Below are 26,367 nucleotides of genomic sequence, written 5' to 3' on the forward strand. Positions count from 1 at the left end.
ACAGCCCCACAATGCCATGTAATTATATATGCCCTTCCCTTGCAATGATTCAAAGAATTAGGAATCGGTTTAACGTATGAGCTTGGATCTTGAGAAATCTAGGTTCCCGTACAAGTGATAGGAATCGGTTTAAAAAAATTACTGTTTTGCATATTGAACTTTTCAAACGCACAAATAACCAAAGATTCGCCACCTTCTATTAGAGTGTTGGTATGCAGTATGATAGGAGACAGTGAAACCAAGTATATATAGTATAAGACTATATACCGTTATGGTATGGTATGCAGTATGATAGGAGACAGTGAAACCAAATATGTATAGTATAAGACTATATGCCGTTATGGTATGGTATGCGCTGTATGATATAGTAAATCTTGCAAATAACAATGATTGTTGATTTCTTGATGTCGCAGGAGCAAGTTTTGGCCATGCTTTGAAATGTAGTACCATTACAAGGAACAGTGCAACGGGTAGAGACATTATGCTGGTAGGACTTGGTTCAACAACTGGGGCAGGCGGTTCTCCCAATCTAGTTCTTAGCAACCAAAAAACTTCACAAAGGAGTGGAAAATTAATGAAAATTTAATAACTGGAAGGCCTGAAGTTGAAAGAGTAATGTTTAAGAGGAAGTGATTGAGGCCTGGAGAAGCGAACAAAAGAATGGTGATATCGATATGAATACAAATATGCAAGCAACCAATTCATATATACTCTTAAGTGCTTGTGACCGCACAATGGATCATCGTACTTTAAAGGGTCTTTAGCTTTAGGTGGAATTAACCTTCAATTTAGTTTGCGAAAACAAGAACTGATTAACTGAAGCTGACAAGATGCAATTATATTGTCATGAGTTATGATTTATCACTGTAAAGCGTTCACCTAGGTTGGTACCTAAGTGAGCATATAGAATCGCAGGCAGCTAATTGAGATGGATCTATACTATCTAAATAACTGGTCACAGGATCATGTCGGTCGGTAAAAAAGTGTTCAATATTACAATCAGAAGACTGATAGCAGTTAAAGAATTAAGAGCTTATACAAGATTTTATGACTGTGCAGTCATTTCAAATCTAGGGGATGAAAAATGGCCTGCAGATTGTCTGGAAACAGTGGTATATGGTAGTCTAGGCAGAAGCTAGAATGACTGGCTTTTACCTTCAACTTTGGACAGAGAGAACGAATAAGCCTAACCCTAGTTTCATAGCGCACAAAAGAGAGAGAGTGTGTGTACACACACACACACACACACATATATATATATATATATAACACTGTAAAACCTTCTGCATTCCAGAATTTCTTACATCATAATTTCTGCCATTTCAAAACCTGTTTGAAAGTATGTTTCACTTTTATCTTTCTTAACAAATTTTCAAGCCCCAAAACCATGTTTATTTATACTATCTTTTTTTTTTTCTTTTTAATCAAATCTTACAACAAAAATTGGTATCATGTACAATAACACCAACTCCTCTGCCAATTTGCCAATCTGAAGAACCATCTTCGGTGGTCCATTAGATATGGACATAATGTGCTAGACGTATGAAATGCCGCTTGAATTGATGTTGCTATCCCAGTATCCCGCTTACGTTATCATCTTCAGAATCTGCTACGTGAAAGACTGACTATCTGATGAAGACCAAATGCAGACTGCTCTAATTTCCATGATCATTATTCGGCACATTTATCATCAGCATCATCACCTTCCCTGACTGGACCAAATCTGGTGGATCGGTCATGGTAAGGATCAAGTACTCCAACTGAAGCTTCCCGGTGAGAAACTACAGCAGCAGCAAGCGAAAAGCAGATGTGGGCCACAAAGCAGACTTTGGATTTGCTCTGTCATGACTCATCCTCACCATCCGCTTCTATAAAAAATGAGGGGCTGCTTGTCAGCGAGGCAAGCCTCAAGCTGCAAGGATATTGAAGACTAGACATCACTGTGGACTAGTGAAAGCTTGGTGGATGTATGCAAAACTCTGTGCAATATCTTCTGCAATCTCCAAACACATGACCCACTGAAGAGGATTTGGAGAATTTCATTTTCAAACCTACATAGAGGTGCAAATTGCATTGGGTTTTAGATTCTTAGAGAAACATTCTGATAAATAAAAAAATGCATTTCTCAACTTTTTCTCTCTGCTGCTCTCACAAATAAATATTCCAAAGGTCACAGCATCTGCCTTGAAGCCTAAAGCCTCCAACCTTTGGACAAATAACCATGCCTCTTCAGTCCCCAGATTGCTGCACACAGAAGAAACTATTTTATTGCAAATACAAGTTTCAGGGATGTGCTTCCACTCTTCCAAAAAAATTTAATCATATCGCTGAAATCTTTTTTCTTACATGATCCCTTCGCAATTGCAGAGAGAGCTAGGGCTGGCTTCAATACCAGAAACTTTTATTTGCTTAAGTACAGCTGTAGCTTCAAGAATCTGCCCATTCTCAGTGAGTTCACCAATAACAACATCTAAAACCTTATTACCAGAATATGGCCCAAATCCAACCTCTATCATATCCTTATAAACTCTCACAACTGACTCAGACTTCTCCATTCTGATCAAAAGGTTAAGAAGAGAGATAGCATGATGCAGAAGGAACTAAGCCCAAGTCTCTTGCTCGATCATACTGTTAGATGTATGTCTTAAAAGTCAATATGGCTGACACATTGAGATATAAGTAGGATACAATTTTGTACTTAATATATTGATTTGATCAATAAAAAGACAAATTTATTTTTCATTCAAGTGTGATATGTCCTTAAATTGTCTATGGAATTAACATTTCGATACATATTCTCAAAGTGTTGAAAATTAGAGACATATATTTAATTCCTAAATACTCTCGGTCATAGTATCATCATGAGAACAGTGATCGATCCGGATAGACCGATATATAGATCGCTTCCTTCGGAGTAGATGAATCTCCGATCTACAGTGTAGAGACACTGAGCGACAAGTGTGGATAGTTGTTAGAGAACAACTAGTACTGAGCGTCACCATATAAAAGATCACTTGGATTTCTATTCGATCGTCAGTGATTGTCTCGATGCTGTAATTATGTGAATGGTCCTTTGACCTACGATCGTATGACTACTCGCAGTGAGGTTGCTAAATTTTGACTGACACATAAACATGGTCTCAATGAGCCCTTGTAGTGGATGTTGACGACAGTTGATCCACTGTAGGAGTAGAGTGCGCATCAGGATGAAATCTATCGATCTTGATAGAAAGAAGTAGTCCTATGGGATTTGATAGGCTAAGTCCGAGAGTCTGTGGCCACAGCAATATGATTGATGAAAAAAAGTTTCCATAAAGATCACAATTGGACTTAAATTGATCGAATCTATCATATGACTGATGATGAGGTTTGACGATTTATCCATGATCGGCTATCTAGTCAGGACTCACGATAGAGAGACTGAATCACATGCGAACTACACCTTGAGATTCTTTTCGGTTCTACTAGGTTGCTACCACATGCTACTAGGTATCATTGGTGGATTGTGAGAGCTCACTAGGATTGCTCAGGATCGACAATCCTTGATGAGTTAGAGTGGATTGTTCCGATCCATTGAAAAGAATTTCAATGATACTATGATAAAGATCATTGTATATCTCACTACTAGATAGAATTGAACCTATGGGGTCACACAACAAAAGGATTAGACCTAAAATAAGTAATTGGACTTATGAAGTCTCAATTGGGTTTAGAAAAATCCTATTGGGTTCAGAATAACCTTACTGGCACATGGTTGGATCCAATTTTCTCTTTACGTTTGAATTTCTTATTTGATAAGATTAATTCAAATTTAATTATCTGCTAATAATCTAAATAAATTAGATTTATTGGACTCCAATTGTTGGGTGCCTAAGGTTTTGAATCAAATGAATTAAAGGTTCAAGTCCTTAATTAATTTCTTTGATAGTTGTGATTGGACACCACTTGATTTGATCAAGTTGGATGTGTCCACCCATTAGAGGACGTGTAGAACCATTATGGGGTGTCCTATGGGTGCCATGTTGGGTGTGTTTTTATGGGTGCAAAGACTCTAATAGTTGGTGCCTAAGGGATCTCTTAAAAGAGAGTCAAATAACTAAAAAAATAAAGATTCCTAATGCAAGTAGGACTTGTATTAAGTGGTTGTTTGGTTTTGAATAGGATTCAAATCTTATGCGTATTTAAAGAGACCTTCCCTAAGGCCTCTAGATAATTCAACCAGCAGCCCCACGCCTCCCTTAAAGAGCCCATGCCCCCTCTTTCTCTTCTCCCTTTCTTCTCCCTTGGAGATCCAACGCCCAAGCTTGGACGTCCTCCATCCTCAACACCCAAAGGTGTTTGGGCGTCTCATATTCCTTGCTGGTTTCTAATCCCTGGTTACCGTATAATCTAGGGAAGGAAAGCAAGAGAAGAAGAGAAGAAGAAGATCAAGTAAATGATTAAAGAGTTGATCGCGATCCAGACTTCGTTCAGATTCACAGACTGATTTTTTTTAGAGAAGAAAAATCAATATCAAAGAGGACTATTCTAGATTGATCCTGAATGGATATCCGTAGAGACCGAACACTTGTGTGACTAAGAGAGAGCATTTTCTCTTTCAGATTTAGATTTGAAGAAAAAAATTACGAAACAGGTATGTGATTCGATCATACGTTTAATTTCAGCATATGTTCTATTTCAGCATTTGAAATAGATCCTAGTGATTTATGTTTTATGCATGATAAAGATTAAAAGATATTTTAATCTTCTATTCTGCTGTGATGTTTAGAAAAATTTTTTTTGAAACATACATACATGTCTCGACGTAAAAATTTCTATAGTGGTATCAGAGCCACGGGTTTCATATGCATAAAATTGACACAAATATTTTGAAAAGAGTTTCAAAATCTGATTTTTTCTTGATACATGAGATGTATAGATGAGTATTTTGAATCTAAAATTTATTTTAGATTTAATTTTAAAACATATAGTTGATATATAAAAGAATGCATAGATCTGAATTTTGTTCTAGAATAATTTTCAGTTCATAATTATGTGATATGTAGATGCATGTATAAATCTGAAATTTTATTTGACCTAATTCATGATTCATATATAAGATATATGATTGCATATTTAGGTTAGAAAATTATTTTCGAAATGATTCATGATTTGTATATGAGATATATGATATCATGTTAAGATCTAAATTTTTGTTTAGATCTGAATCTTACATACACATATGAGATATATGTTTGTATATTAAATCTAAAAATTAGTTTCATGATTTAAAACTTATTTTTCATGTAAAGAATTTAGATCTGAAATTTGATTTTGAAATATGAAATTTGTGATTATGCATGAGGATTTTGGTTATGAAAAAATCAAAAATTAAGTCATGTAATTAGATTGCATCTAGAATTTTTGATTTGAACGTTATAGGTTTAATTTGATTAAGTAATTGATCAAACCGAATCAAGTATTGATTAGGATTAGATCAATTAAGTTATATGATCATATAATTGTTGTTGATCAAATTGATTGAATCCCATATGTAGAATCAATTAATCTAAGGACTTAATTCAGCTTAATGGCTTGAGCCTGATTCGCTTGAGCTAACTTATTTGGACCAATTGACTTATTGATGTCTAAGGCAAATAATTGAGAGATGGTTATTGATCAATTTATTGGTGTCTAAGAAAAGCAACGGGGAGACTCCCATCGATTTTTACTTACCTGATCAATTTAGAAGATTGAGTCTTGAATAAGGTTGCTTCGCATTTTGGTTTAGCCCATGCCAATTAGATCAGCCATATGAGGACTAATTATATGAGATCTAAACCTAAACCTCTCCATAAATATTAAGTCTATAAGTCGTCCACCATTGTAGATGTACGGACGTGCTACTGGTGTTGATTGTTCTCGATTGGTTACAGTGATTCAGTTGCATTGGGAACACACAGCCACTCTATTAGCAAATAGTTACTCCAGGATGAGGATGGAGTTGGGCACAATAACCGTTAGGTGAGGGACTTAATGACGGCCTTGCACCTGCTTGTGAACGGTGGGTCGGGCTTAACTAAGGAGTGTGGTCAATAACTGTTAGGTGAGCCCACATAATTTAGAGACCAAGTTGCTGCAATATGCTTAAAGAAGCATCTGGGCAAAGAGCTGTCCACGCATTGGTATGCATATTATTAATAACTGTTAGGTAAAGTACATGGCATCATTGGGACTGCAACACCCATTAGAAATCTATTTGTCGCGTTAGGATTTTCGTTTCCCACCCAGAGAATGGAGAGATCTGAAAAAAATTAATGGGAGTTATTGTTTGCATCTTAAAATTCCTAGAAGCAAATATAATTTTAAAAAAAATATAAAAATCTAACTTGAATATCTATTCTCACAGTTAAACAATGTCAGCCTCAAACCCTCTAGCCCGCATCTTTGAATCCAATCATTTGACCTGAGCAAACTATAAAAATTGGCTAAAAATCTTCAGGATTGCCCTGACTTCTGAAAAACTAGGCCATGTACTCGATCAGGAACCCCTAGTGTTACCAAACCATCCTACTACTGAGCAAAGAACTACTTATGAAAAATGAACAGATGAAGACAGTCGGATCAAGTGCTATGTGCTGACATCTATATCAAATGAGTTGCAAAGTCAGCATGAGCATATCTCCACTGTTAGGGCTATGATCACTCATCTACAAGAGTTGTATGGTGAGCAGAGTCGTACAGCGTACATCGAAGTATTCAAGAGACTCTTCAATTTGAAGATACATGAAGGACAGTCAATCCATGAGCACTATATGACAGTGATCAAGGACATTGAGGAGCTTGGGAAGCTCAGACTTGATATGCAAAAGAAATTGCAGATGGATTTGATCCTTCAATTCCTTACGAGTTCATATAGTCAATTTACTGTAAATTTTTGTATGATAAAACTCAATTGCACTATACCCGAACTGGTCAATATGTTGATCACTACGGAAGGAACCTTGAAGAGTTCAAAAGGCACTGTTCTCACTGTGGAGCGGACTTCTTCTAAGAGAAAGTCTAGTTGGAAGAAGAAGATAAAATTCGCTAGGAAGCAGAAGAAAGAGAGCAAGCCAAAGAAGAACGTTTCAAAGAAGGCTAAAGTAAAGGAAAAGTATTTCCACTGTGATGCTGAAGACCACTGGAGGAGGAACTGTCCACTCTACCTGAAAAGCCTAAAGATCAAGAAGGGTGATAAATCTTCAGAAGGTATGCTCGTAATTGAATCTAACCTTACAATTTCTTCTACTTCTAGTTGGGTATTAGACTCTGATTCGAGTACTTATATATGTACTACCTCAATGCAGGATCTAATAGAAAGTAGGAGGTTGAGAGAAGATGATATAATCCTTCAGGTAGGTAATGAAGCAAAAATTGCTGTAGAAGCCATTGGCACTTATCCTCTTCGATTACCGTTGGATTTTAGATTAGATTTAAAAGATTATCATTTTGTTCCTGTAGTTAGTTGAAATTTGATTTCCGTGTCTATGCTAGCACAGGATGGTTTTGAATTTAATTTCAATAAAAATTTTTATTTCATTTATTTACAAAATAAATTGACTGCACGTGGTCTTTTAATTGACAGTCTGTATCACTTGCATGTTGATGCGAATGTAAATTTGAACGAGTAAATAATGAGTACCGTAGGTTAAAAGAAACCCAGAGATGAAATTAACCTAAAGTACTTGTGGCATCATAGACTAGGCCATATTGGAGAGGATAGGATAAACAAACTGAAAAAAGATGGGATCCTTGGCTCTCTTCATTCAGAGTCGTATCCAACTGGTGAATCTTGTTTTCCAGAAAAAATAGCCAAATTACCCTTTGTAGGACATAGAAAAAGGGCCACTGAGTTACTTGCCCTAATACACACCGATGTGTGTGGGCCATTTGATGTGCAAATCAGAGATGGTTATAGCTACTTCATTATCTTTATCGATGATTTGCCTAGGTATGAGTATGTGTATCTGATGAAACATAAGTCTGAAGTCTTTGAAAAGTTCAAAGAATTCATAAATGAAGTAGAAAAACAAACAGACAAGCCCATTAAGATTTTTCGATCTGATCGAGGAGGTGAATACCTTAGTCAAAAATTTTTAAGATATCTTGAGGATAACGGCATAGTCTCTTAATGGACTCCTTTTGAAACACCTCAGCTCAACGGAGTATTTGAAAGGAGGAATAGGACCAGATATGGTCAGGTCCATGATGACCTTCATTGATCTATCTTTATATCTTTGGAGACATGCCTTATTACTTGCTATTTATCTGTTGAATAGGGTTCCATCAAAATCCGTTCTTACCATACCTTATGAGATATGGAACGGTAAAAAATCAAGTCTAGGTTATCTTAAGACTTGAAAATATCCGATCTATGTCAAGAGACAAATGGCTGATAAATTGAAGGATAGATATGTACTAGCTTGTTTTATAAGATATCCAAAAGAATCAATGGGATACTACTTCTACTTTTCATAAGATCACAATGTGATTGTGAGTCGGAACGTCATATTCCTAGAAAAACAGTTTATCCAAGATGATGGCAATGGGAGGTTAGTTGAGCTCGAAGAGAAAGTCTCTGAAAAGCAAAGAGCTATAGATCCTCCAGAATCCATTATTCATGAGCCAGTAGTTGACGTTCCTCTACCACCTTATAGACCTAATAGAATCTCCCAATCTCTTGAAAGGTATATCGATATGTTTACGGAGGAAGTAAAGAAAATATTCCTTATGGGAGATAAGGGTCATGGTGATGATCCTAATACCTTTGACGAGACGATGTCTGACATCGATTTCGAAAAATGATTAGATGTAATGAAATCAGAAATTGACTCGATGTATTCAAACCAAGTATGGACCTTAGTGGATCCACCTGAGGGTATAGTACCCATTGGGTGTAAATAGATGTACAAAAGAAAAATAGGTGTTGATGGTAAGATAGAGACCTATAAAGCTAAACTTGTGGCAAAATGTTATAGCCAGCGCGAGGGTATTGACTATCAAGAAACTTTTTCGTCCATAGCCATGCTGAAATCCATCCGCACTCCGCTTGCAATTGCAGCTTATTATGATTATGAAATCTGATAGATGGATGTGAAAACTGCTTTCCTAAATGGATATCTTGAGGAAGATATCTATATGAAGCAATATTTGGATTTCACATCTGATGATGGTGATCACAGAGCCTGCAAGCTGCAAAAGTCCATATACGGATTAAAGTAAGTTTTTAGGAGTTGGAATCATCGTTTTGATGATGCGATCAAATTGTTTGATTTTATCAAGAATGAAGAGGAACCTTGTGTATACAAAAAGGTTAGTAAGAGTATAATAACATTCTTCATATTATACGTAAATGATATTCTCTTCATTGAGAATGATATTCCTATGTTGACAATGGTCAAAAGATGGTTGTCCAAGGAATTCTCCATGAAAGATCTAGGGGAAGCATCCTATATTCTTGGAATAAAGATCTATAGAGATAGATTTAAAAGAATGCTAGGTCTGTCACAAAAATTATACATAAAGAAGATACTGAAGAGATTTAGTATAGAAAACTCTAAAAGAGGACTTTTACCTCTTAGGTATAGTATTCATCTTTTCAAGACGATGTGTCCGACCACATCTGAGAAAGTTAAGTGCATGAGTAGGATTTCTTATGCCTCAGTCATAGAGAGCTTTATATATGCCATGCTGTGTACTTGATCTGATATTACCCTTGCTGTGAGTGTCACGAGCAGGTATCAATCGAATCCAAACGAGGAGCACTGAATAGCTGTGAAGAACATTCTTAAGTATTGAAAAAGAACTAAGAATTTATTCTTGATCTTTGGAAGAGGTTCTGAGTTGCAAGTCGAGGGATATACTGATTCAGACTTCATGTTTGATCCTGATGACATAAAGTCTATGTCAGGATATATGTTCGTATGCAATGGTGGCGCAATCAGCTGGAAGAGTTCCAAACAATCCATCTTAGCGGATTCGACCACAGAGACTGAATATGTCACTACTTCAGATGCTGCAAAGGAAGATTTCTGGTTTAAGAAATTTGTTGCGAAACTTGGGGTTATGATATCAGATGCCATACTACTTTACTACAACAACAATAAAGCTATAGCACTTGCTAAGGAGCCAAGGTCTCATCAGAAATCAAAGTACATCAAACGATGGTATCATATCATACGCGACTACCTCGAAAAGAAACATATCGATGTGCGAAAAGTAAACTTTACGGACAACGTGGCAGACCTACTGACAAAACAATTGAACTAGCCAAAAATAAAAGTCTACCTTGAGAAGATGGGACTTAGATTAGTGACCAATTGGCTTTAGTCCAAATGAGAGATTGTTAGATGTATGTCCTAGAAGCTAATATGGCTGACACATTGAGATATAACTAGGATACAATTTTGTACTTAATATATTGATTTGATCAATAAAAAAATAAGTTTATTTTTCATTCAAGTGTGATGTGTCTTTGAATCATCCATTAAATTAATATTTCGATATATATTCTTAAAGTATTGAGAATTAGAGACATATATTTAATTCCTAAATACTCCCAGTCATAGTATCATCATGAGGATGGTGATCGATCTGGATAGATCGACATACAGATCGCTTCCTTTGAGGTAAATGAGTCTCTGATCTACAGTGTAGAGACACTGAGCGATGAGTGTGGATAGTTGTTAGAGAACAACTAATACTGAGCATGACCATACGACAGATCATTTGGATTTCTACTCAATCGTTAGTGATTGTCTCGATGCTATAGTTGTATGAATGATCCTTTGACCTGCGATGGTATAACTGCTCGCAGTGAGGCTGTTGGAGTTTGACTAACAGATAAACATGATCTCAATAAACCCTTATAGTGAATGTTGGCGACTGTTGGTCTACTATAGGAGTAGGGTGTGTATCAAAATGAAATCTATCGATTTTGATAGACAGGAGTAGTCCTATGAGATTTGAGAGGCTAAGTCTGAGAGTGTGGCCACAGCAGTGTGATTGATAAAAAAGAATTTTCATAAGGATTACAATTGGACTTGAGCTGATCAAATCTATCATATGACTAATGATAAGGTTTGATGATTTATCCATGATCTATCATCTAGTCGGGACTCATGATAGAGAGACTGAATCATACGCGAACTACACCTTGAGGTTCTTTTCGATTCTACTGGATTGCCACTACATACTTCTAAGTATCACTGATGGATTGTGAGAGCTCACTAGGGTTACTCAGGATCGACAATCCTTAATAAATTAAGAGTGGAATTGTTCCGATCCATTGAAAAGAGTTTCAATTATACTATAATAGAGATCATTGTATATCTCACTACCAGATAGAATTGAACCTATAAGGTCACACAACAAAGAGATTAGACATGGAATAAATAATTAGGCTTATGAAGTCTTAATTGGATTTAGAAAAATTCTATCAGATTCAGGATAACCTTGCTAGCACATGGTTGGATCTAATTTATTCTTTACGTTTGAATTTTTTATTTGATAAGATTAATTTAAATTTAATTATCTACTAATAACCTAAATAAATTAGATTCATTGGGCTCTAGTTGTTGGGTGCCTAAGGTTTTGGATCAAATGAATTAAGGATTCAAGTCCTTAATTAAATTTTTTGATAGTTTTGATTGGACGCCACTTGATTTGATCAAGTTGGGTATGTCCACCCATTAGAGGACGTGTGGAATCATTATGGGACGTCCCATGGGTGCCATGTTGGGTGTGTTTTTGTGGATGCAAAAGCTCAAATAGTTGGCGCCTAAAGGATCTCCTAAAGAGAGTCAAATAACTAAAAAAATAAAGATTCTTAATACAAGTAAGACTTGTATTAAGTGGTTGTTTGATTTTGAATAGGATTCAAACCTTATGCCTATTTAAAGGGAGCTTCCTTAAGGCCTCTAGACAATTCAACCAGCAGCCCCATATCTCCCTTGAAGAGCCCACGCCCCCTCTTTCTCTTCTCCTTTGGAGATCCAATGCTCAAGCTTGGGCGTCCTCCATCCTAAACGCCCAAAGGTGTTTGGGCGTCCCATATTCTTTGTTGGTTTCTAGTCCCTGGTTGCTGCATAATTTAGGGAAGGAAAGTAAGAGAAGAAGAGAAGAAGAAGATTAAGGAAAGGATTAAAGAGTTGATCGTGATCCAGGCTTCGTTCAGATTTACAGGCTGATTTTTCTTATAGAAGAAAAATCAATATCAAGGAGGGCTGTTCCAGGCTGATTCTGAGTGGATCCCCTTAAAAGCCGAACACTTGTGCAGCTAAAAGAGAGTCTGTTCTCTTTCAGATTTAGATTTAAAGAAAGAAATTGTAAAACAGATATGTGATTTAATCACATATTTAATTTTAACATATGTTCAATTTCAGTATATGAAGTAGATCCTAGTGATTTATGTTTTATTCATACATAATATAGATTAAAAAATATTTTAATCTTCTATTCCACTGTGATGTTTAAAAAAAAAATTAAAATATACATGTATGTCCCAATACAAAAATTCCAACACACACAGCCATTGAATGTTCTAATTTGTAAGCCTCAGCATACCCTTGAATGATCTCACTGGATACTCCATTAGCATCGAAAAAGGCTCCTCTTGCATCTGGTGATAGAAGCAAGGATTCAGCATCACCAAGCATCCGAGCTTGAGTAAGCATGGAGATCATGATTTCATAAGATCTCGAGAGATGTTTGAACTCTCTGCTCTGCTTCTCAACCCATCTGAACAACTTCCAAAGAAATCCAATCTTTTTAAAATTAACATCGGGGCCAAAACCAACTAATATTTCAAGGAAATGTTCAAGTTTCAATGCCAAAACCCGCCAGAAACGGCGGGTGGTTTCTGGGGACAGGTCCCCATATAGCTTGAGAAGACCTTGCAAAGAAGATTTCTCCATCAAGACGTCAACTTTTGCCTCCCAAATAAATGAACACCTAGAAATAATCGATTTCCCGATACCAAAAGACAATTTTGAAGCAAAATTTACATAGCCATCACCCCTAATCTCTTTTGCGGAAGCTGGACTCGACCCAAATTTCTCAGCAGAACACGAAATTGACGCGCTAAAGAAGAGCTTCGCCCTCCCAGAAAATAAAGAGAATGGAATAGAATAGTTTTCTGAGCCAAAGTTGCGGCCTTTGAGGGGAAACAGGGGGTAAATAAAGGATGGATTCGAACCTTGGATGGGACAACAAGATCGAAAAACGAAGATAAGTTTTGAAGCAAGCAAATGACAGATGAGGCACGAAGTTCTTCTCCATCTAGGCGTTGTCGTGGTGCCAGAAACCATGAAACTGAAGAAGCTCCAGGGAGTGGGCGATAGGGATGAAGGGGTTGTCGAAGTAGAAGCGGAGGAGAGAAATTGCAGAGCTAAAAACGGAATGGACCGGACCAAGCACGCCTGAACCCGACCACCCCGATTTCATTTTCCGATCAAGATTTTGGAACCTGGACCCAACTCATTGGCTAATTGGGTCAGATCAGACCAACTCCCGTATGACGACGAGGATCCAATCCGAAATGTCCAAGTTCGTATCCGGATGTGCCAAGTCAGGTTACAAGTTGAGTCGAGCATCTTAATTATTCTTTTATAACTAAAGTATGATATTTAATAGTTGAATATAAAATCCCTGAGAATTTAATGCAAACTAAAAAGAACTAACTCATATTTAAATTTATATTCAAAAACTTCTAATTTTATTAAAGTAATTGATCATGTTACAAACTATAATCTTTAATATAATTCGGGTTTATGTCATCTATAAAAAGTTTATGGGTTAGATTTGGATTGGTTTGGATTCATTTTTTTATTGATCTAATTAAATTTGGATAACATACAAGATGGACCTGATCGGATTAAGTAATACAGGATCAAGACTTAACCCAATACTTGGGGGGTTAATTTTTAGATTTGACCCAACTCTTGAGTTTGAATATATGAATAGGTCAAGTTTAATGAGGTCAGGATTGGATTGTGTCATGGGTCAACTTGTTGCAACCCTAAGTGTTAGAGAGATCAGTTTATATTGGTACCAAACACTCATCAATCAAAACACACAAAACTATAGATTTTATTGTTTCATCCAACAAAGGCCAACACAACCAAAAGGCCTCCATAGCAACAAAATTAGATCTAAAATTTTATTGAGCCAAATTTGGATAGGTTTGGATTTACATAGATGTATACATAACCTAATAATATTACACAATATAAACACATACATGTATACTTGCGTATATAAATGCATAATATGCGTGCATGTTTATCAACTAGTTTCAAATCTCAAAAGGAAAAAAATAAAATAGATGGTACTCTTTTTACAAAATTGATTATGATACTCATTTTATAATATATTTATTATGATTTAATATATTGTACTAAACTTGACCAATGTAGAATTTTCATTATTTTTCATGTTATTAGTCAGATATTAGTACTAATAGAATTAGAGATGCAAATAAACTTGATAACTTATGAATTGCTCAAGCTCAATTTGACTCATTTATTATCAAACTTGAGTAACTCAAATAATTTTTTAAATCAAATTTAAATTACAAAATATTTGACTTGTAAATTAACAAATCAAATTAAATATATATATTTTTAATAATATTATATCTTATTTATAATATATATTATTATATTTTTTATTTTAAATTATAATATTATGTTATATTTTGATTTAACTATATTTTTAATTATAATTAAGAATGAAATTCAATGCTGAATTTGAACTTGAGTATGTTTTAATCGATATGCAAATCAAGTTAATCTCGAATTCTTTTTTTTTTTAACAAATTGAGTTTCAAGCTCAAATTTCTAGCTACTCAACTTGACCCAACCCGATCACACCCTTATATAGGACCAACATCTCCTTTAGATTTACTTTTTTTTTATATTTATTCATATTATTTACTTTTCATGTTTTTAAGTTGATGAGATAGCATTTGGGTGCATTAAAAAATCTCAAAAAATTCAATATTTGGTATGGATACAACTTTAATTGATTTCACATTAATGCTCAGATCTAAGAAATAAATTTTGAATTTAGATATCCATATGGCCGAACCTGTCCCGAATCCACATACACATTCAGAAGCAGCAGCAGATCAAAATCAGGCTAATTTTTTTATATATACATGCAAATTTAAAATATAATACACAATGAGTTCAAATCTAATAATTTTATAATCTTCGAACTCGCATCATCCATAACTTCGTATTTTGCAACGTAAAGATGCAACCATTGTTACCAGCAGACTTTGGAGGAGCTAATTGTACCGCAATCGACAAGAGGCATAAAAATTAAAAAAATAACTTAATATTATGTGAAAAAAATAAATTAATATTATAAACCCCAAATATTGTGGCATGGTTGGAAGTCGCCAAACAATCTCTTTCCAACTACACCGATAAAAAAAAATTCCAGAATTTCATCGATTACCCAAATAATAATTAATAATTAATATATTAATCAAAAAATTAAAATGTTGGTTGTTATTGAAAGCTATGTTTGATACTTAGACATTTTCATCTTTCTGAACAATGAAATTTTAATTAATTTTACAGAACATATATTTTTATTTATTTCTTCCTTTGTCTTCCTATCAACCTGCAAAATCCGCTATCAGTCATATTGAAAACAGAGATGGATACCATGCCAGCTTTTCCGCCCGCAAGAGAATCCAAACTCGCTCTCTTCACCCCGATAATAATTTTTAAAATAACAAGCATCAAACATTTTACTGTCCCAAATATCTCATAAACTTTAAAGGCTCGCAACAGCTACCTGATTTGCGCTTTTTTTTTTTTTTCCCCAAGGTGACCAAAAGCAATACTCAAAACCTTTTCAAATAAAACACATTTAATAATTAATTTTGCATAGCATTTTAGCCTGGATCTTAAATACCTCCGACCACATGATACTCTCAATTTCTTTCCCTAATGATCCTCCAAATAATTCCTAGAAAACAAATCGATCCATTACTCAATTGTTCCCAAATTACTAACATTTCATGACCTCAACCTAAATTACTCATGAATTGAATGATTAAACTTCCTACAACAAACAACAATTCATCTTGCCAGTACCATCGCTTTTACTATGTTTATTATTAAATTTTTTTACATATATATCCTTTCAAAAATTTTAATTTACATAAATATCTTTATAAAATTATTATATATATATATATATCCTTATAAATTTTTTTTATCCATCCATCCATAAAAATATTTTAATTATTTTAATTTTAAAATATTAATTTTTAACAATATTAAATGATATAAATATATATATATATAATTTATGAAGATATATATATAGATATTAATTTTTAAAATATATTAATATAAATTTGAATATTTGAAAAGATATACATATAAAAAATCTACCTTCTTTACAATATTTTTACACATAAATATAAAAATATTAACCTTAATTTTTTTTTTGATAAATATAATTATAATTATCCAGATTCTTGAATTTGTGACAGATATTTATAATACTAAATATCCATCTAAATTGTTTCGAAACCCGCACTAGCACTCACAGACAAGCATCATTAAGCAACCATTCTATCGCAGAAATCAATTCCTGATCCAAATTACAAGGAAAAATACACCTACACTTCTAACAACATAACAAAAGAGCTAGAGATCCATAGAAAAGATCAACGTGGTCCACATCAGATGATCGTCAAGTGACCAGAAACTTATAATCCAGTCTGGTGACAAGAATACGACCATGTTGACTGTATCTAACAAATATAACATTATCCAAGTCATGTATATGGACACAGTAAAACAAATGAAATTTAGCACTGATTGTTCCAGAGATTAAGGTACCTAATCAATGTGTTAACAATCCGAAAAACATGCACCTGCAAAGCTACGAAATTCTTACAGAAGGTATCCAAGCAACAAGTGAGACATTTTGGTTTGAATAAGAGAATTTTTATACAGCTTTTCAGCATAAATAACCGAGTACAATAACTTAAAACCTGAATTCATGTATACCTTGAATCTTACCATTCAGATACAAACCGGTTAAAAGGATAGAACCACCAAGGTTAAACTAGTTTTCGAGCATTGACATTAGATGTCATCATGTAGTGGCTCAAAATCACAAAGCAGAAATTTCCAGGTGAAACAATCAGTTCTGGCAGCAAACAGCAGAAAGACTCAAGCTAAAGAAATGGCCAAGCAATCATAGAACCTGATAATTTAACTGATGATTTGACCTGTAGTCCGTTTTGGGTAGATACTGGCATGCCACACATTTATCCAAAAACCTATACCGTTTAGAAGCGCACACTCAAGCCTATGTGCAGAAAACCAGGATTTGCTCTCAAATGAAAAGGCTTCAGAGTCATGACTGAAGTGTAGGCAGCAAACCTCCACAGACTACCATGTAGACTTGGATAAAGACAAACAATGGGAGTCGATGGCTAAAGGAAAATTAAATTGGGTGTGCAGATGGGAAAAAAAAAAATCAGCTATCATAGCATGCTACTATGCATTAAAACTGATCTTCAACAAAAGAGCAGTTGATCCTCAATGAAAGAAAAGGCAAAGAAATTCCATGAGTTGACACCACATACAGGAAAAACATGAGCAACACTAAAACTCATGCAGGTCATGGCATGCAATAGTTCATGTAAATGCACTTCAAACATTTCTTAAGACTGAAATACAGTGACAAAATGCAATGAACTCAAAAGGAATTAGCAAATAAGTAACACAAAACAAAAGGATGCCACCCTTCCACCATAAGTTAATGCAATTGAAATAAGCATCAGATCAGAATGATCAAGGACTCAAGTGCTCCAAGCATGAAGCTAGCATCAATCATCTATAAAGAAAAGGGATGTACTGCAAGCATTCAAGCAGACTAGGTACACCTGCTCAAGGACTCAAATGACACATAATGTTTTAGTTTCTATATCTAACTTCAAGTATATGAACAGGCACTGGTTTTAGGATCCATTGCTCGAACTTTTTCATATTATAATCTGTTCGGTACCTGTTACTATTGACTTGAAGATTTAGAGCATTAGCGAATTAGGATGCTATACCAATCTAAGTAATTCTAAAATTTCTTTGGTAGGCACCACATTCCATGTTTATGCAGCATGCACTAGGTGCAAATTTCAAATAAGAGAAGACTATTATGTGGGTCTTGCGATGGAAAAAACTGAGCAAGAGCAAATACCGGAAGACAATAAAGAGAGAAGAACAGCTACGATGTGAATGGACAAATATACACAGACAAAGCCATGGTGGTCTGATAATGTGACCACCCCACCTTTGGAACATGCTGGTACTCAGCTTAAAAAAACTGTAAAATACATTTGATTTATTAGCATCTTATTTCAACAAACTTTCAGAATTAAAAAGAGAATTTAAAGGAGCCTTGAACCAGTCCTTAATTGCAATAACTAAGTCTACACTATTGACTTAGTTAACTAGACAGTAAAAGAGTCACTACTTGCAATTGAAAAAGCAGGAAATTTTGATTGTAAAAGCTTATTATATGAAAGTCTAACATTATTCAGTGGTATATTATTGGTGCTCAGTTACTGACATTTGAATTAAATAAAATTAAATTAAATTTCTATTGATTTTCTTTAGCTATAACAATTTGTCCGGTTTTAACATATTGAGTCCATATGAATATAATGAACAATGTCAAAAAAAAGTATACCTAATTTCACCATCCTGGGTTCCAAGGCAGATCCATTTATGCACTGAATTGCAAGTGGCAAATATAAAAACTTAAATTGGGACCACATGTTATGATGATAGGACTTGAAAATTCTGATCTGCCAAAATATGTCCACCACCATACCCTCTTTCAGTCAGCTGATAGCACATGCACTATAGTGGCATTGCCACGCATCAAAGAGAAACATATTAGGCTCCTACCAGCTGGCAAACAGAGTCATGATTTTAGACTTTAGACGACCCCAGGACTGTGTAATGGCGGCATGTCATATTTAAGTGTTTATGGACTATTGAGTGGAATGCTTACCAGCTCTCTAACACATTCTTCCCAGCACCTGCAAAACTGAAAGCATGGCAAATTCAACTCCAGAATTGAAATTTTATAAGATGTATCACTACAAAGCTTAGCAAACTTAACAATATCACATCTCAATAAATCCAGTAAACTGGTGCAACTGACAAATGAGCTGCAGATTTCCCATGAACTGAAATGATTATTATCCCCTACCTTCAATATGACTTGTTTTGCATACACTAATTGCATGAACCATATTCCACCGAAAGAGTTCATACTCAACCTGAACACACACAAAACGAGCCAACAAAGTTACTTCTACACTGATTTTCAGCACTAAAATTTAAAATGCCCATAAGTCAGTTCCGTCCCTTGCTAGGAGAAATTTTGAAGCCTTGAATGGTTTCATAAGCAGTTCCAATTCGACAGACGAGTGCACAAAGAGGGGAAGGAGAGAAAGTTGCTAACAGGCTTGTACATGTGGATGCATGCAGACCCAGCATACAAGAGTGTTTGACAGGGCAAAGACTCAAATCAAAAAAAAAAAAAGGAAATAATTTGGGCTGGCAAATAACAAAAGCCTGCAGTCACAACTGACACACAGACAAGGCATAAAACATCATCTTAACACCAACAATCAAATAAAATGTTCAAAATGTAACTCTTCAGAAAAAAGGGTGACTAACGTTTGCCTAAAGCTTTTAAGGATGAGTTCCACTTCTCAAGGCAAACTACCAAGCACTGACCATTTGCGGGGAAAGACATTGAAGGCTCAAGCATATCCAGTCTTAAAATTCTAGATTTTATACAATTGCTTCCAAATATAAGGTTGGGCTTCAAACATAGGCCCATGGTAATGCAGACATAATTTGGTGCAGTGCTAAAGGCATTAAGGAAATTAGATGGTAAATAGCATCCTGTATTGGTCCTAAGTAAAGCTTCCAAGGTGGGCCATAAGTATCTCGGACTCTGTTCAGCTGGTCTTCTGGTTTAGACTTGAGGCTTCACATAGACTGGCTCCAGACTTCATAGGCCTCAGCTGTTTTAATAGGAGGGCAAGGGAATAAAGGTTAATAAAACAGGTGCATGAGAAATCTAATATAGGTGGGCTGATCGGGTATTTACAGCAAAGCGATAGGAAAAGAACAAGTGACTTATAAGCATATCTAAAGTCATTTCCATGTATTCCACAAGATAAAGGAGGTAAAGGAAGTAGTCTACCTGTCGGCCCTAATCATGGGGGACACTAATAGCCATGATGTTTCACATGGGAAATAGGGTTCGGACCAGATAACCTGGTGAAAGAAACTGTAAATTAGGGATATCATAGGCAGGCAAACTTTTTTTGATTGAAGAAAAATGAAACAGACCAACACATAAGAAACAGTGATTGTTAAATTCATCAACATATCATGTATGTATGTATGTCTGTGTGTGTATAAAGATAGTCCATTGCATCAGCATGATAGATTGAAAAATCTCTGTATAGGAGAAATCCTCAACACTAGATATCTCAACCATTGAATTTGCTTGGACATTGGAGCCACATTACAAGAGTGTGGCAACAAATCCAAGCATGAAAATACGCATTGGCTGGTGCTCCTCAAACATCCACACCTCGCTGTCCATTGGAGGCATGGGGCCCACAGATCAAGAAATCACAATATTCTGGGAAACTGTTGTTTGGCATAATGCAATGCCATTGGTTATGTTTCTTTTTGTCTTTCTGCAACATTGTAAAGTCCTTGAAGAAAAATATTAAACTGCTGTCAAGAGGATAAGAGGTCCTTACCCAGCACTGCCAGAACGAGCTAGGTACCCCCCATATGTTCCGTAACTGCTGCCAACACCCTACAAAGTGTAGAACATAAATTAATGTAATTACATGACAATTGGTCAATCTGTACATGCATTTATTTTAGAATTTGATGTAAGGAAAATATTACCTGGGAACCACCATAGCTTCCATAGCTTTCAGAAGGCGGCAAATCACCTGAAATGCCATATCCACCAGAGTAAGAATACCCATGACCATGTGCTTTGCTATCCCTGGCCCCATATTTTGACCCTTCAGAAGAATCATTTGGCGATGGATGGTACGGTACAGAGGGTGGGAATGAAGATAATGCGCTCTCTCTTTCAAAAAAATTAGCTTTCAGCCGTGTCGTTACTTGCACAAGAGCATTTCTGGCAACATCAAGATCTCCACTAATCTGGAGAAAATCAACACAAACAAATGCGTAATGTTACTAGTAAACCTTTAGCAGCACACCAACATAGCAAATACATACCTTATATAACACAACTAACAGATAATGACTATTACCTGAACCATCTCATCATCTTCAGAAGCAACTTTGGGAAGGTTTTCCTTTGAAAGTATCCGAATATTTGCCCGTGTGCTTCTTCTCATCTCAGAGATGATAGTCCCACCCTTGCCAATTAGACAACCAATGCGGGAAGTTGGAACAAGTAAACGAGTGGTGTATGAATGTTCCCCAGATTCTCTCTCAGTTTTCTCACTGCATCTGGGCTGCAAGCGTATTGCTGCATCAATTGTTGGAGAGATTGGATCCTCAAAGAACTGAAACAATAAACAATATTTAAATGAGTGGAGCTTCCAAAGAAGTGCACATGCATGCCTGCATGCCCCCCGCCTACAAACCGAAGCATGCATGTCCATGCAGTCACTAACTGTAGTGCACGCAACATGTGCATAGCACTACATATGCATCAAAAAGAAAAGAAAAGAAAAGGAAAGGAAAGGAAAGGAAAAGAAAAGGGGGTGAAAACTCAACATCCAACTAAGATAAAAAATCATGCCCACCTCTTTAGCTGAAATTGTAATTATGCAGTCATCTTCTTCGGCAGAACTATTTACTTTGATAAATGCTCCAGATTCCTGCCTGATCTGTTTAATAATAACACCACCCTTGCCGATTACTCCTCCTATGTTGGCAGAAGGACAAATGAGGCGTAGGCTGAACTCCTTTGCTGAATTTTCATCTCTTGGAGGGTAAAAGGCAGGCCAATCTCCTACAGTCTCACCTTTATAACCACCATAAGGACCCATCAGTGGACCCAGACCCATGACTGGAGCACCAGCACTTGAAACCCCAAATTGACCCCCAGACGGAAACGTCTGGGACATGTTGGAAGCAAGCAGGTGTTGTGAGCGAGATGGGTTATCATGGAGACGAGAGGAAACTTGAACAAGAGCCTTCTTTACAACTGAGGCATCGCCAGTAATCTGGTACGCATACAAGAATGGGGAAAAAATTAAGAAAGAAGTAGACTTGCATTAATCCATATAAAATGCAACTGAGGGAAGAATCTATCTTGTTCAATATTATTCTAAAGGAAAAAGCATGTTAGCTTCCAAAAACATCAGCAGTACAGGAAACTGCTTACGTAAGTTACAATACTAAATATCTTATATCATTAAATGTCTCAGAAAAACATATGCATGGGGCTAAAAGCACTTGTATCTGATGAAACGGGAGAAGCGGAAAGGAGACAGAAGGCAAATATCATAAGTGTTTTGAATCTTCCGTTCTCTCTGGTAATCATCATGATCACAAACCAAATAAAGAAAAAAGAAAAGATTGAAAATAAGAGAAGGAAATTGGATCTTTCATTCTCCCCAGTAAACCCAGAAGCCATCAAGAAAGATTCAGCAAGCTAGGAACTCCTTGCTGATGAATTTTTTTTTTTTTTTTAAATCATGGGAATTAATGCACCTTGCTACTATAGAAGGGCAAATTTGCAAATAACAGGAATGCAAGATCAGCATCCATCTGTAAATGAATACACCTGCATAGGAGTGCACCTAACATGTTCCCCTGAATTGCGCAAGCCCCACAAGACAGGCCATGTGAACTGTTCGCAGTTAATGCAACACTCAGGCAATGTATGGACTGTCAGACAGAAATCAACAAATTTCAACTAAATTTGCATTTATATGAAGAAATCTATCATACATAATCATTCCATCATACCTGGAGAAGTTCATCGCTGCTAATAGCACAGGCTGGGAGGTGCTCATTTTTCAAAATGCGAATTTGCGCCCCCGTATCACTCCGGATGCCTTGTATGATCTGTCCCCCTTTACCAATAATACATCCAATCTGATCAGATGGCACGAGCAGCCGGATGGTAACTTGAGGGTTGCCTGCATCTGTATCTTCATCACCTAGTGCCTCGTCTGTGACAAGCCTTTCATGCACCCTGAAGAGGGCATCTTGTGCTGGGCAAACATTATCACTAGTATCTTCAAAGGCATTTGTTTCCATGCTTGTGCTAAAAATGGTTATGACTCGCTCCTCACAGCCAGGAATACTCTCACCAATCCTGATCTTGGCCTTAGTGTCAGACCTCAACTGCTTCACGATCTCCCCACCCCTCCCAATGATGCTTCCTATCTTCTTTCCTGGACACAAGTAACGGTAGACAGTATCTTCTGGTCCAGGTATATAGGGATCTTTTTCACCAGGATTTCTTCGTTTGCTTCCTTCATTGTCAGCCAAATCCAGCTGAGAGTGGGATCGTTTACCATAGTTGTTTCTCTGTCCAGCCATTCTGCTAAATGACTTGGTTTTTCACTTCTAAAAACAAATATAACCATGTCAGAGCAAATTATTTAATCACAAAAAAAAATTACTCCATAAAAAAGTTCATTTAACATTTAACATCACTCCAGGCAACTAAAGTTGCAGAAATAGTGTAAAACATTTGGAGGGCCAAAACAATTGAATTACGTAGCAAACACACACACACACACACACACACAAATGATAAACAGGCTATTTCTTAGTGATCCATCAAGATCTAATGGTTATCCCCTACAATCAAACCCTCTCCCTCCCCTCATCTTATGAAAAGGGAAAAACAGTGGGAGGAAGAAATAATCGGCCAGATGAAACAAATTATGATATGGACTGTTGAGTCGAAAATATGCAAGGAAGATACTAGAAAGCTTCTAGAGGCAAGGCATATATGACAAATTTTAAGAAACTTTGGGAAGAAGATTACTTAGATAAGCTTATTAGTTACAAATTGATGAAACTGTGAAGAAGACATTTTGCTTAAATTTATGAAAAAGATCACCACACTAAAAATTTCAGAATAATGAAACAATTTCAATAATTCATGACGGCCATGAAAAGAAGGAAATTTTCGCATGATATTTTTGTCTGCTTGAAGTATGTCACATTCTTTCATTGAATAAGTCATTTAAGAAAGGATGATCATGGTACTCCATCTGTAAATGTGATTACAGACTTCCAAATACTACTACAGCCACTAATCTGCAGCATTGCTGCTCTTTCCGATGTTAGACTAATAATCTGGATGAAGCTTAGACTTGTGCAAAAGATACCATAAAGGAATTTAGCGGCAGTACAGATTCAGATGGTCAAAAAATATGCTCATATACTGCATGCCAACATCTTTTAAGAAGTGCTAAATCTTTGTTTGTTAAACACTAAATTCATAATTCAATCCCAATCCAATCATAACCAATAAAACGTGTTAGCAAATTAATAATACTCTCCGTATCTAATTAATACAAAAGGAAAAATTCAACAGAAAACATCGGCATAGGCTGAACTAACTCACTCAATCAACAAACTTTTCGAAATAAAAGCCATCTCTGATAATGTTATTGCAAAGGGATTTAATCACGGTAGCAGAGGCCGTTTTTACCCTAAGAAGAAGTCAAGATCAATACAGTATTTTCCGTTCTTCACCAATCAAAACCCTTAAAAATCATACTTTTAACCACCTATACTGAGATCTATAATCCACTACCCCAAAATCAATACCTTTACGCGAAGAAACCCTAGATCTGAAACAAGAAACGCAAAAATCACGCCAAAAACGCACAAACCCATCCACAAGTACCGGACGCATTAGAAAAGAACCAAAGAAACATGCATAGCAAGAAGAAATACTCGTGTAAATAGCGAAGAATCTGAATACCTAGCGGAAACTTATACCAAGCACCACGTTTTATCAAATGGGAGACGGGGAGAACGTCTACCAGTGATGGAAGAGGAGATTCGAGAGGAAGCAATTCGATACCTTGAAATTTCGTTTCCTTCTTATGGCCCCTTCTTCCTCGGCGAACCCTAGATGGCACAGAGCGCTTTCTTTCTCTCCGGAGCGGGAAAACAAACCCGACCGGCAACTGGGGAAAAAATATCTATACACCCAACGCCCATCCGATTTTTGGCTACTTGGGCTCCGGTTGTGTCGTTGACCTATGAAAGAAATTGACTAAATTACCCTTACTGGATAAATCAGTTGCAGAGCCCCACCCGTAGGCTCATTGGTCTCCAAATTTGAAGTAAAAATTTCATGTTAAATTACTGGTTAGAATTGTAAGTCCCGCCCCAACAACTCTAACTACTGTCTACGAATGTTTCTCCATTTTTTTAACCCTAAAACACCATTAGGCTTCAATATAATTTTAAATATTAAAAGCCTTCAATCTAATCTAATCTAATCTAATCTAATATATATATATATATATATATAAAAGCAGAAACTGAAAAAAAAAAATATTAGCAGGTTAAGCTGTCCACATAAGCACCAACTTATCATTTATAAATATCATGTAGATCAAAAAATATATATAAAATATTATTAAATTAAATAAAAAAAATATTACAATATTAAATGATTGAATTGAAGCCCATATATGCAAATTAAATGATATAATTAAAGAATGATATTATTATATTTTTGTAATTAAAATCTACTTATGTATATAACCAAAAATATGGATTGATATCAAAAATTTAGATGGATATTATTTTGCCTTATTAATTTATTAGTCTAAACAATAATTAATTTTAAAAATAATCAATGATGTGAGTTAGAACCGCACACAACGTTCGGGCTCAAAACTAGTTTCAAGTGTAAGATCAAAACCATCCAGATTTAGTGGATTTTATAAAAATCCTAGTGAATTTGATCTTGATTAAAATCAAATTAGCAAAAATATATTAAATATGAGAATAATCAATATAGTACTTCCATGTACAATACATGCATACTACTTAGTAAATATTTCAATCCAAACATCGTTGATATGAATTCAATTAGAGTTAGAATTTATTTTTGCCATGTCTACTCATGAATCTTATACATCAAATCCTATAAACCACTCTTCAAAGTCCCAGACAAATTCTTATTAGAGGAAAGACTTAGAATCACGTAATCTAAGGATATATTAGCTGCAAGGGAATATGTGAAAAGGAAAAAGAAAAGGCAAGCTTATTTCTATAAATATATATTTTTTTGGAA

The 26,367-nt window shown here is 35.7% G+C and overlaps 1 protein-coding gene across 10 annotated transcripts; it reads right to left on the bottom strand.

Annotated features, from left to right (window-relative positions):
• Positions 1-1,262: 1,262 nt before the first annotated feature.
• On the bottom strand, positions 1,263-25,294 carry LOC105041754 (RNA-binding KH domain-containing protein RCF3). 10 transcript variants are annotated; one of them, XM_073254033.1, is made up of 9 exons: positions 25,141-25,294; positions 23,058-23,663; positions 21,887-22,309; positions 21,386-21,643; positions 21,006-21,272; positions 20,852-20,910; positions 19,072-19,107; positions 2,153-2,244; positions 1,263-2,051 (listed from the first exon to the last, which is right to left on the bottom strand). In XM_073254033.1, exons 2-9 carry the CDS (start codon positions 23,634-23,636, stop codon positions 1,948-1,950), a joined length of 1,818 nt encoding a protein of 605 aa, XP_073110134.1. In that variant the 5' UTR covers positions 23,637-23,663; positions 25,141-25,294; the 3' UTR covers positions 1,263-1,947. The 10 variants fall into 10 exon arrangements, 7 of the variants coding, with proteins under 7 accessions (XP_073110134.1, XP_073110133.1, XP_073110135.1 ...); XM_073254032.1 differs by having other exon boundaries at positions 2,131-2,244; XR_012139779.1 differs by lacking the exon at positions 1,263-2,051 and adding an exon at positions 2,347-2,628 and having other exon boundaries at positions 2,144-2,244.
• Between the last annotated feature and the right edge of the window lie 1,073 nt (positions 25,295-26,367).

Source organism: Elaeis guineensis, chromosome 3, assembly GCF_000442705.2.
Source record: "Elaeis guineensis isolate ETL-2024a chromosome 3, EG11, whole genome shotgun sequence".
NCBI lineage: Eukaryota > Viridiplantae > Streptophyta > Magnoliopsida > Arecales > Arecaceae > Elaeis > Elaeis guineensis.